General features: G+C 55.0%; 1 protein-coding gene across 4 annotated transcripts in view; it reads right to left on the reverse strand.

Moving 5' to 3' along the window:
• The window catches only part of LOC144726209 (protein 4.1-like), an 80,103-nt gene that overhangs the window by 24,133 nt on the left and 43,226 nt on the right, over positions 1 to 12,744 (reverse strand). For all 4 annotated transcript variants that reach the window (XM_078604724.1, XM_078604725.1, XM_078604723.1 and 1 more), the window contains exons 3-9: positions 12,022 to 12,177; positions 7,698 to 7,802; positions 6,454 to 6,496; positions 3,566 to 3,641; positions 2,385 to 2,609; positions 1,354 to 1,441; positions 95 to 247 (exon numbers count right to left, since the gene is read on the reverse strand). In XM_078604724.1, the coding sequence (XP_078460850.1) occupies positions 95 to 247; positions 1,354 to 1,441; positions 2,385 to 2,609; positions 3,566 to 3,641; positions 6,454 to 6,496; positions 7,698 to 7,802; positions 12,022 to 12,177 (846 nt within the window). The remainder of the gene's footprint in view (positions 1 to 94; positions 248 to 1,353; positions 1,442 to 2,384; positions 2,610 to 3,565; positions 3,642 to 6,453; positions 6,497 to 7,697; positions 7,803 to 12,021; positions 12,178 to 12,744) is intronic.

A 12,744-nucleotide genomic window follows, 5' to 3' on the forward strand; every position in this document is an offset into this window, starting at 1 on the left:
GCCACTGCTGCCGCCACTGCTGCTGCATCCACAGTACCGGAGCGGAGGCGCCACGCGCGTGAGCGGCAGCGCTGCCACCGCCCGTCCCGCTCACCTCTCCCGGCCGGATCTTGATGTAGAAGTTGCTGCGCTTGTAGGAAATCTTGAGGATCTTGGGCCAGGGGAAGCGGTTGATGCGCAGACGGTCCTTGTAGACGAGCAGGCCGCTCGAGCAGACGCCCAGCGTGATGTCCACCCCCTCCGAGTCCTGCGCGCGTCAGACAACCGCCCCCCCGCCAACCCCCCCGTCGCAGTTACGCCAACGGCCACCCGCCCCGTCTCGTCGCACACGTCTCCACGCCGCGGTGCCGCGGTTGTTGGCTTCCTGAAACTTACGAACTCGAGCTTTTTTTTGTGTTACCACAATAACCCCAACAGCTCCCTGGAGCTGGCTGCGAGTGTCCAGGGAGCCATCCGGGCGCTGCTCGTCCGCCGTTTACAGCCCAGTGGGGACATTTCCACGTTCCTGTGGCGTGGAGCGACGGCCCTGGCGGTGTTTGCTCAGCACAAGCCGAGTCTTAACTGACTACTGATAACTTTTTTTATTTTTTACCAGGTAAGGACCCACTGAGCTACTATACAGCTCTTTTTCAGAAGCGCCCTGGCCAACACAAATGATCGCTCAACAAAGAGGCTCATCATCACATGGAAATGCATCGCAGCAACCAAATACTCTAAACGCGGGTTGATTCTAAATGTGGATTTTTTTTCTGGGTCCTCTGGTTTTTTCCCTCCACGGAAACCTCAACTACGCTCGGTAAACCTGGAGCTTTGCTCGCAACCTTTCCCATTGCGAGCCGCTCGCCCCGCCGCCGAGTCCCCTGTCCAGATTGACGATCGTGACTCAATCTCACCTTAACAACATTCGCATAATCATCGCCTCCCCAAGTTGCCGCCACAGCGATTGTGAAATTGTACGCACGACGACCGTGGTTTTAGATGCAGTGGCGTAATCTTAGTGAGAGCGGAACAGGCGCGGGCGGCGTTCAGGAGGGCTTGTTGGGGTAGGCCTGGTGGTAGCTGGGGGAGGGGGCGGGCGGGGGGGCGGCAGAGGAGTGTAGAGGCATCGCATTTGGGAAGACAAAGGCGGTGGCTGGGGGACTGTTCCTGGCGACGCAGATTACGAAGCGCCCACCACCAAAGTTGGTGGGCGTTAATCGCGCTGCAGACGGCGTACGACTGCGTGTTCATCCCAACGAAGCCAGCTACAGGAGGGAACGGAGGAGAAATGCGGGGGGCAGGAGGAGGAGGAGGTGGCTCTGCCCGGCAGCGGGAAGCAAAAACAAACAACGGACGGTGGTGGCGGTGACTCGCCTTGGCCTGGTGCAGGTCCACTCCGTACATGGACAGCTTCTTGGCGTTCTCCAGGAAGTGGCGCTCAGCCTCAGCCGGGGTTTGTCCCCTGAGGTTCACAGACACGTGGGTGGGGTGGGTGGTGAGACATGTGGGTGGGGTGGGCGGTGAGACACGTGGGTGGGGTGGGTGGTGAGACACGTGGGGTGGGGTGGGTGGTTAGACACGTGGGGTGGGGTGGGTGGTGAGACATAGGGGTGGGGTGGGTGGTGAGACACGTGGGGTGGGGTGGGTGGTGAGACACGTGGGGTGGGTGGTGAGACACGTGGGGTGGGGTGGGTGGTTAGACACGTGGGGTGGGGTGGATGGTTAGACACGTGGGGTGGGGTGGGTGGTTAGACACGTGGGGTGGGGTGGGTGGTTAAACACGTGGGGTGGGGTGGGTGGTGAGACACGGGGGGGGGGGGGGTGGGTGGTTAGACACGTGGGGTGGGGTGGGTGGTTAGACACGTGGGGTGGGGTGGGTGGTGAGACACGGGGGGGGGGTGGGTGGTTAGACACGTGGGGTGGGGTGGGTGGTTAAACACGTGGGGTGGGTGGTGAGACACGGGGGGGGGGGGTGGGTGGTTAGACACGTGGGGTGGGGTGGGTGGTTAGACACGTGGGGTGGGGTGGGTGGTGAGACACGTGATGGGGTGGGTGGTGAGACACGTGGGTGGGGTGGGTGGTTAGACACGGGGGTGGGGTGGGTGGTGGGACATGTGGGGTGGGTGGTGAGACACGGGGGCGGGTGAGTGGTTAGACACGTGGGTGGGGTGGGTGGTTAGACACAGGGGTGGGGTGGTGAGACACGGGGGTAGGGTGGGTGGTGAGACACGTGGGTGGGGGTGGATGGTGAGACACGTGGGTGGGGGTGGGTGGTTAGACACGTGGGTGGGGTGGGTGGTTAGACACGGGGGTGGGGTGGGTGGTGAGACACTGAGACCCACCGACTCTGTGAGTGTGGTGGGGCGGTGATGAGCGTGGCGTAGCAAAGAGCGCGGCGCACAAACCGGTGGGTCTTGTGCAGCTCGGCGATCTTCTCGAGCAGCTCGTGGGAGTGCGCCGGAGCGAAGCGGAAGCCCGAGGAGGCCACGTAGTCGGCGCCGTGCTCGTCGGCCTCGTGGTCGCCCAGCTCGGCCTGCAGCGCGTAGGAGCCCAGCAGCGCCAGCGTCACAAACGAGCACGGCAGCCGCCCCGACGACACGTCCTGACGCAGCTGCAGGCACACGTAGTACCTGGGACGGTGGGGTGGGGGTTGGAGGGAAGGGAGAGGGGGAGTGGGGAGCACAGGAGGTACAGGGCAGAGGGGAGGGGGGAGGGGGGAGGGAGAGAGAAGGGGGGGAGGGGGAATAGAACGGCATCAGCACCTACGAACGCCCGACTTAGAAACGTCCACACTTACGAACGAACCGCCGTTGAGACGTACTCACGAACCGATCCGCGGAACTATTTTGTTGCGCGGAGCAATCCTCGGCGAGATGTAATGAGTCTCCAGCATTTACGCACGATGCACGACAGTGAATCGTTCGACTCAAGTTAAGTGAAAATAAAACAGATTTTTATTCTTTCAACGTTACTTTATTTTATGTTTTATTTACTATCCAGTATTTATGTATTATTACATGCAAATGTACAATACTTCTTATTCATGAGTTTAACATTGCTGCCCTTTTTCGTTGTACCGTAGGACATTTTAAAATACTGACCGAACGTGCAATGAACGATTGAGTTCCGACATGCGAACACAACCCGACTTACGAACGGCTCTCAGGAATGTGTAACCTGTTCCCCAAGTCGAGGACTCCAAGTGAGCCCGGCCCGAGCCTCGCGATCGTTAGGACCCGCACACGCGCCGGCGACCACAACGCTCGCGTGCGCCGTCCGCCACGCAAGAAGCGGATTGCACGTTGACCACAAAAATCACTGCGGCGCACAACAGCCGTTGGCTGCCCGTGACTCCCGACAAAACACGGGTAATAAAAAATTAGCAATTGTTTTTTCCGAAAAACTTTATCAGGAAATAAAAATAAAACAGTAGGGGCATTGTGAAGGTCAGCCCCGGCAATGCCGCTAAATGATGGTCACACCGCGACATGACGATGTCACACCGTGCGCCTTTTGCTGTCGCGCGGCGAGCCACCACGGCACTGCCCGCGTGCCGCCACCACCACCGTCGCCGCCGCTCGCCTACCTGGTGATGTCCTCCGTGAGCTGCGACGGGTCCGGCGGATAGAACTTCACGTTGAAGGAAAACGCCCACGGCCCGTCTGGCAGAGGAGAGCGGAGGTGGCAGAAGTGGCAGCGGCGACGGTTAGAGTCGGCCACGGCCAATTGCACGGGCGCAGTGCACCGTGCCGCGGAGCATTGTGGGTAAAAGCAAACATAAGCAGAACCCCCGTTCTGCGTCATAGACACAAATATTATATTCATCCACTGGTCTCATTAGACCAAGAATGTCAACCAGCAGCAGCAGCAGTATTTGCTGAAGGAAGCAAACACAGTACCAGTTTAGACGGAGTGCTCCTGCCAATGACATGCGGCAACCCAGCAGCCTGCTTCACGTGCAGCCGGGCCCTGCCCATGAGGGCCGAGCCCAATTGCTGAAGTAAGCTGTGTGATTGGCTTTTAGTTGTGTGTGTTCTCCGTCTCTGTGTTGCTCTATCTGTCTCGCGGTGTACTACGGATTTTTGTTCCATTATTGTTGTTAATGACCACGGTGTTTGCAAATCAAATCCCATGGGCGAGCTGGCTCTGTGTGGGGGGGTGGTGAATCTAAAAAATATTCCTTCACCCGGCCCGCCACATCCAGCAGACCTCTCACTCTGGCTACCAGATGAGAGCCTCCTCTCCAGGTCTCATGGGGACCCATAAAGATTATTCAGTGAGAAATGAATCCCCGTTTATTTATACAGAAATGACATCATGGTCAATCCACTGCTGGATGAAGCCCTTCCTCCCCAAGCCACTGCCACCTCTTAACGAATATAAATCCATAAAGAATTTGTGAGGGGATTACTTTTGGGAGGACACATTTTAACGAGCTAACACAACCACGGCCGGGCGTGCGACTGGTGGGGGCGTTATTTTCTCGGATTAATGGCTAAGACTCACAAAGTGACTGGGGGAAGGCAGCATGGATGCAGAGAAAATGTGTCCCGTTTGGGAACGTGGCTATGAATTAGATTACGGTATTTCCTCGTTATTAAAATTAGATTACGGCATTCTCTGCTAACTATTATTAGATTTTGATTTTAAGCTTTCGTGACTGCAGGAATCCATACTCTTCGTTTCTTTCGGTAAAGTCACCTACGTATGACGGACGCTTGTGTTGCGCCTGAAACGTCGCGATTTATTTTATTTTATACCCACGTGACTTTACCGAAAGAACCAAAGAGTATAATTAGATTACGGTAATCCCTCATTACTATAATCATATTACGGTATCCCCCCCCCCTCATTACTATAATTAGATTATGGATTTCCCTGGTTATTATAATTAGATTACATCAATCCCTCATTCTTATTATTAGAATGAGGTATTGCCTCGTTATTGGAATTAGCTTACATCATTCCCTCGTTCCAATAATTTGATTACGGTATTCCCTTGTTACTATAATTCGATTATGTCATTCCTTCATTAGTATACTTAGATCACGTTATTCCCTCATTATCGTAATCAGCCGACGATATTCCCTCGTTATTAAAATTAGCTGACGGTATTCCCTCTTTCCGGGGTGTACGGTGCTGCAGAGCATCATGGGTAAATATAATCCCAGCCACCACCCTCGCCTGTCTGCTATACACCAAACCTCATATGCATTGCTGCAGTGCATCATGGGTAAATATAAGCAGATATCCACACACAAATAAAACGTTTGAGTCCATCACACTCCTGGCTCTCCATATTAACAATAACCACACAACGTGCGATTCCTGGAAGCAAACTCGTAAAATCATTGCCATGTGCCATTGACCAGAGCGCCCTGTGGAATCTGTCTTCAATGTCTTCTGGATTTCGTGACGTAAACACGTGAAGAATCCTTCAGGATTGCATAACCCTAGGACGGGTGGGGTGGTGGCGCAGCGGTTAGCGGCACTGTGCGATGAACGTGACCACCCCGAGTTCGTTTACCTGGCGACCACTAACATCAGTGGCGCGGGGGTTAACGGAACCGGCCGTCGCCACTCCACGGACCAAACCGCCAGCCACCGCCCATCTGCCCAATCCGCACTGACCAGCGTGGTGAAGTACGGTCAAACAACAACTCCACACGGTAGCGGGGCGGGCGGAGATACCTTTAATCCAGCAGCGGACTAACAGAGGGCAGGTGAGTTGAACATGTAGTCGGCTTTCGTGACCAATATTATCCACAAGAGTTTGTTTGGGTTCGATCGCGAACATTGTTTGTTGTAACTCTCTGACCCCGTGGCCGTTACTGGATATCTGTGAAAAAGAGCTTTGCGGCTCATCGGATTTTCTCTAGAGATAAACCAAGACTCTGATTCTGAAGTCCATGCTGCGATGGTTTGTCTGCTCACGTCTATTGGGCAGCAACCGCTTTCCAGGGCGCGGCACCAAACAGCGACGACGCCACGCTACGCGCCGGATCGTCTACGCTTGAGTTATCGTCATTGGCCTCCCCATCACAGACGGACCGACGGACCGACGAACACAGACAGACGGTAGTGTCGGGCGGGCGGCGCTAAAGCGTTCATGCTTTCAGCCTCGGTGGAAACCGTGAAAGTGTCTCTTGGGTTCCTGGCTGCTGCGTCCCGCCCCTGACGGGGATTCTAATCGACCTCCCACGGGCTCGAGAGAGCACCGAGGCGACACTTCCGCTCACAGCCCTGCAGAGCCAGGAGGTGGGCCAATCACTGTTCATTTACCCACACAGTGATTCTGAGTGTTATCGACACCCAGAGGGACTATGGGGTTGAGCCAACTCAATAGTAGGATGTGAACCCACGACCTTCCGATCGCTCTGCCACCAAGCCACACGGTAACCATCGCCCCACCGCCCTTCCCCACGCCCCACCGGCCCCCCACCAGCCCCCCAAATGTGGCAAAGTGAAACTTACTTCCGACTTGCTTTTTAATATCCTTGGCAGGATCCAACCAATTCTGCAAAGTGACAAAGAACAAGAGATGAAGATTCAACCCGTGGGGACAAGGAAAAATCGCCAGGCCGCACGGCACTGTGGCGGACAAACGCAACACCACGCACAGCGGCACTTACCCACAAAGCGATGCTCATTTTATCGACCCAAGAGGGATTGTGGGCTGAGAAAACTCATCTCGCCGCGGTGGCTGGGAGATGTTGCGTCTCCTTCGCCTGGTATACAGGAGGTCGTGGGTAGGATCCCAACCCTGACCCCTGTTATATGTTTGAGTTTGCATGTTCTCCCCGTGGTCACGTGGATTTTTCTGCAGTTTCCTTCACATTTACAATCAGCCATGCGTTTCTAGATTATTTGGCCGCGATACATTTCCACGCGATAAGCCACTTTGTTGGGCTATCATGTGTGGCCGGGTAACTTCAGAGGGCTTTACCTGGTAAATAACATTGGTGAGTTTTGTTTTTATTTTAGTTACCTCCCCGCTCACACGCGTGGGTTTTCTGCGGGTACTACCGTTATGTACGAACAACAACTACTGTTGCTTCACTTGAGCACAGCAACAATGACAATAATAATGATTGGTGTGAAGCCAACATGGTTTAGGGAAGTTGAGCCACAGCCCAGAGTCAGGATATAATCATCGAGCCGTGCTCCGGGTTCGAACCCAGGGTTGTCAGTGGTGGCGGCCCGGCACTTTGACCTCTGACCTCTGACCCACCGCGTGGCCTCCTCCTCCTGTCCGTCCGAGCTGCACTAGCTTCCAGTTTGTTGGACGAATACGTCATAAGGCCGAACTCATTACACACAAAGCGCTTAACATAAATGAACCACAATACCTTGCTGATCTCGTAAAGCGAACTCCGGTCATCCTCGCTCGCAGCAGCAGAAGCAGCTTTTGGCTAGCCATCGAACAGAGACGGTCAACCGCATCGCGTGGCGCTTTCAGATGCGCTTCTGCGGCCGTCTGGGACGCTGTTCCTTCCGATGTACTTTTAAATCGTCATCGCGATTGTCAAACACATTTCTTTACAGCTGCTTTTAGTGTTTCGTTTGTTGTCCTTCCCCCGCATCTACGATTAGCGCGGTTGGCTAAGTACGGTGGTGGTACGGAAGACGTTCAACGTACACACGTACGTACTCCACCTTCCCCGTGGCGACGGTAACGTAGAGAGGCCGTGAATCGAGACGGCCCGCGATGCCCTCACCTTGTGGTCGTGGGCATCCTGGAAGGCCAGACCGAAGTAGTCCTTCTCCAGGAGGTTGAGGTGGTCGCACACTTTGTCGAAGAGCACCTGCCCCTTGGAGTGCTTCTGCTCACGCCACAGCCAAACGCAAGGGACCGGCAAGGGGGCAGCAAAGGGGCAGCGCGCACGATCATGATCACGTGCATTCAAGATCGAAACGTCGTCATGTCCGGAACCATTAAGCAAACCACTTCCAACATAAACACCTCGACCATCTCCACCACCACCACCTCCACCACCACCTCATTGACGTTGTGTTCCACTCTCTGCAAGACCCCACAGCTGCTGCACAGGAGACACGCAGTGACCTCAAACATCTTCCCTGACAGTCTCATCCCATTTGTTCTTAGATTCACACACTGTGACTGACCCATAGACTCACACAGAGACACAAAGACTCATACAGAGACACAGACTCACCCAAATACCCATAGACTCACACAGAGACACAGACTCACACAAATACCCATAGACTGACACAAAGACACATTGACTCACACAGAGACCCATAGACTCACACAGAGACCCATAGACTGGCTACGGACCAGGCAACATCACCACCACCACACCACCACCACGTGCCTGATACTGGATACAGGAAGAAGAAGAAGAGGAATGTTTTGAATGACTGCTTTCATTCTGGGAAGGATGCAGCTCAGTGGCCCGAGGAGACGTGTCAGGATTTGGTCAAAGTGGCACCAGTTATTGTGGAAGCGGATGTGTGTGTATGTGTGTGTATGTGTGTGTGTGTATGTGTGTGTATGTGTGTGTGTGAACTTCCTTTGCGCCGTACGTAGCCAACCGTGCCTAATCGGACGTGCAGGGGGAAGGACAACAAACTAAACACGAAAAGTAGTAAAAAAAATAGTTCTCAATTTAGATCGTTTAGGACGTTGGGCTGACATGGCTCAAAACGAGTCCACAAACGTCTCCCAGCGACAGTCGGCAACGTACGGGCAGACAGCAAATGCACATCGAGTAACAATAAAACTATAAACTACATTTTCATTTCACCAGGTAAAGCAATGTGCGTGCGTGCATGTCCGCACACGTACATGAAAAGCGGCAGTGTAGAGGTTAGCGCTGTGATGCGCTGCAAACCCGCGGACCTGATGTTCGATTCCCGCTGACAACCAACACCAGTGACGATAAATTGGCGCTGTAAAACAGATGATTGTCCGGTAAAAACAACCCCCTAACCTCCTTGGTGGTGCCGGACGATAACGCTGTGATGGATGGGAGCAATGCCATGGAGGGAAGGCCAATTCCAAAATTGGCAATGGGGCTTGTAGCCACCACAGTGGCCAAATGGGGGCTCTGGACGGGTGCGAGGGGCTGGTAACCCCTCCACCATCAATTCAACTACCACTGAACTACGTGCAAAATACAAAACGAAGCTTGTGCCAGCGGGTCCGGGGAGACCGGCGTCTATGATGTCTTCTGGCAAAAGCCCATTTGGCAGAACCAGGAGACTGAATCCTTATCATCGGGGTTCCTCCAGAAACAGCAAAAAGCCACTGCGAGTGGCCACGTAGAATGTTCACATGCTCACAGAGGTGGAGAGGCTGCCACTCCTCTGTCGGGAGCTAGACCGGTACCACCTGGATCTCTGCGATATTCACCATGAGGGGTGGACAGTCCTCTACTGCCAAACACCAGGGAGGAGCTATTTTTCTGAACAAAAGAATGAAGGGGGCATGGGAAAGTGGCGGTGAGGTGTGGGAAGCTGTCAGCCCCAGGCTACTGTGGGCTCGCTTTCCCATCAACCGGAGGCGAGGAGTGGTGGTCGTGGTTACTTATGCCCTCACCGAAGATGAACAAGGCCCATGAGTCAGATACCTTCTATGACCTGACACAGAAGCAGTGGTCTGGACCATTGGACGGGTTCCACAGGATTAGAAGAATGCCCTAGTGGTCCCCTTCTTTAAGAAGGGGGACCGCACAGACTGTAACAACTACAGGGGCATCTCCCTCCTCAGTGTGCCGGGAAAGGTCCAGGCATGCTGAGGAGAGGGTTGTGGAGCCCAAACGCGATTTCAGGCCAGGGCGGTCCTGCACAGATGCAATATTTTCTGTGCGTCTGCTTCAGCAGAAGTGTGGGCAATTTCAACAGGACCTACATCTCTGCTTTATTGACCTGGTCAAGGAATATGATACCATCAATAGACCTGGGCTCTGGTCTATTCTTCGTGCTTTCTAAGTCCTTGACTCTCTGCTCACAATCATGATGGTGGGCAGGCCCGGGTAAAACTACGTGGCCAGGAGTCAGAGCCATTCCCTGTTCACCTTGGGGTGTGACAGGGATGTCCTCTGGCTCCCACATAATTGAACATCTTTTTCGACCACGTAGTTCGTGAAGCCTTCAATGCCATCGGCCAGTCATCTCCGGTCAGTCAAGCTATAGCATCTGGGTCTGTCCCGTGACCCCCTGCCAGCGGGCGTTCGACACTTCACGTGGCCGTAAAAGTGCACTTAGCCTGGCACAAGCACCGTGGTGACGTCATCGCCACTTAGTGGCGGTTGTTGTTGTGCATGGGGAGCGACAGTGTAGCGGTTAGCACTGTGGTGCGCTGCGAACCCGCGGACCCGATGTTCGAGTCCCGTTCACAACCAACACCGGTGACGATTAACTGGCGCTGTAAATGAGATCGAATAATCGTCACTGGTGTTGGCCGTGAGCGGCAATCGAACCCGGGTCGCCAGGTTCGGAGCACAGCGCGCCAACCGCTACACTACCGCTCCCCACCACACACACACACACACCGCGGCGGCGGTGCAAGCAAGGGGAACGATTCATGCCGGCGCTCGTTAGCAGGCGGTGCGCGCACCGCGGCACGGCCACTCACACCCCAACCCCCCCAACCCCCCCACCCGCCGACATGGGGGCATGATGGGCAGCAGGTGGGCAAGGCCTCCCCCGAGGCCCGGCCTAGCCGCGCTAATTGGGCCGCGCCAGATGCCGCTGCCGAGCGTGATCGAGTGGAGGATTTTTTGTTTAATCACAAACCACATGATCTCTTTCTTCCTTTCCACTGGCAAGCGGTTAACCCACCAAGCGTTTATCTCCTGAGCCCGGCACGCGATTAAAGGCTTGCGGGGGACGTTACTTGGTGGCAACCATTCAATGACATCATCCAATTTAACGGGGAGTAGGCTCTCACGACAATTCCTCACAGAGACGGGAAAGGATTCCACACAGGGGCAGAAAACGATCCCTCACAGATGTGCGATGGAGAGAGACGTGGGATGGGGATGGAGAGAGACGTGGGATGGAGAGAGACGTGGGATGAAGAGAGACGTGGGATGGAGAGAGACGTGGGATGGAGAGAGACGTGGGATGGAGAGAGACGTGGGATGAAGAGAGACGTGGGATGGAGAGAGACGTGGGATGGAGAGAGACGTGGGATGGAGAGAGACGTGGGATGGAGAGAGACGTGGGATGAAGAGAGACGTGGGATGAAGAGAGACGTGGGATGGAGAGAGACGTGGGATGGAGAGAGACGTGGGATGGAGAGAGACGTAGGATGGAGAGAGACGTGGGATGGAGAGAGACGTGGGATGGAGAGAGACGTGGGATGGAGAGAGACGTGGGATGTAGAGAGACGTGGGATGGAGAGAGACGTGGGATGGAGAGAGCCGTGGGATGGAGAGAGACGTGGGATGGAGAGAGACGTGGGATGGAGAGAGACGTGGGATGGAGAGAGACGTGGGATGAAGAGAGACGTGGGATGAAGAGAGACGTGGGATGGAGAGAGCCGTGGGATGGAGAGACGTGGGATGAAGAGAGACGTGGGATGGAGAGAGACGTGGGATGGAGAGAGACGTGGGATGGAGAGAGACGTGGGATGGAGAGAGACGTGGGATGGAGAGAGACGTGGGATGGAGAGAGACGTGGGATGGAGAGAGACGTGGGATGGAGAGAGACGTGGGATGGAGAGAGACGTGGGATGAAGAGAGATGTGGGATGGAGAGAGACGTGGGATGGAGAGAGCCGTGGGATGGAGAGAGACGTGGGATGGAGAGAGACGTGGGATGGAGAGAGACGTGGGATGGAGAGAGACGTGGGATGAAGAGAGACGTGGGATGAAGAGAGACGTGGGATGGAGAAAGCCGTGGGATGGAGAGAGACGTGGGATGAAGAGAGACGTGGGATGGAGAGAGCCGTGGGATGGAGAGAGACGTGGGATGAAGAGAGACGTGGGATGGAGCGATGGCGATAAGCGGCGATGTGGGGGGGGGGGGGGAGGCATTCGTGGGGATTGGCGCTGGGGACGCGGGGCCTCACCTCCACCTCGCACTCGTACTGCGCACCATCCAGCAGCGCCACCTTGCACGCCATCGCCGACGCGGCACCCTTGGCCTTCTTGCCCGCCCGGGCCTGGGCCTGGGCCTTTGCCGCTGCAGCGGGGGTCGACTCGCTCGTGTTGCCCTTCGCCGGCGCCTGCCCACAGAGTTCGCACGCGAAAAAAAACACCACACTGCTGATGAGATACTGTTTGTTAAAACCGGTCAAGGGTTTGGCTTGGACCGAATCGGGGTGCCACGGTGGAGAGATGTTGACGACCTCGCCTCGTACGCAGGATGTCATGGGTTCGATCTGGACCCTCATGCCTGCTGCTGTATATTTGGAGTTTTTAGAAACGTGCGTTTAGTGTTTGGCTGCGATAAATTTCCACACGATGAGCCACTTCGTTGAGCTATCATTTGTGGCCAGGTCGCTTCCGAAAAAGAGCTGTGAAGCTCAGTGGGCCTTGCCTGGTAAAATAAAATAGTCAATAGTTAGTAGAATCAATGCTGCTGAAAAGTATTCCCTTCCGGAAGGCCATTGGGGGCCAATGGGTTGCGTATAGATTAAATTGTTTCTCATGTGTAGCGATGTATGTGTTTTTTGTTGAACTTCTTTCGCACCGTACGTAGCCAATCGCGCTAATCGGAGGTTCCGGAGGGGGGGGGGGGGGAAGGACACAAACTAACGGCAAGAAGCACTTCTAAAGAAATTAGTTTGTCA

Source organism: Lampetra planeri, chromosome 23 (assembly GCF_965212315.1).
Source record: "Lampetra planeri chromosome 23, kcLamPlan1.2.h2, whole genome shotgun sequence".
NCBI lineage: Eukaryota > Metazoa > Chordata > Hyperoartia > Petromyzontiformes > Petromyzontidae > Lampetra > Lampetra planeri.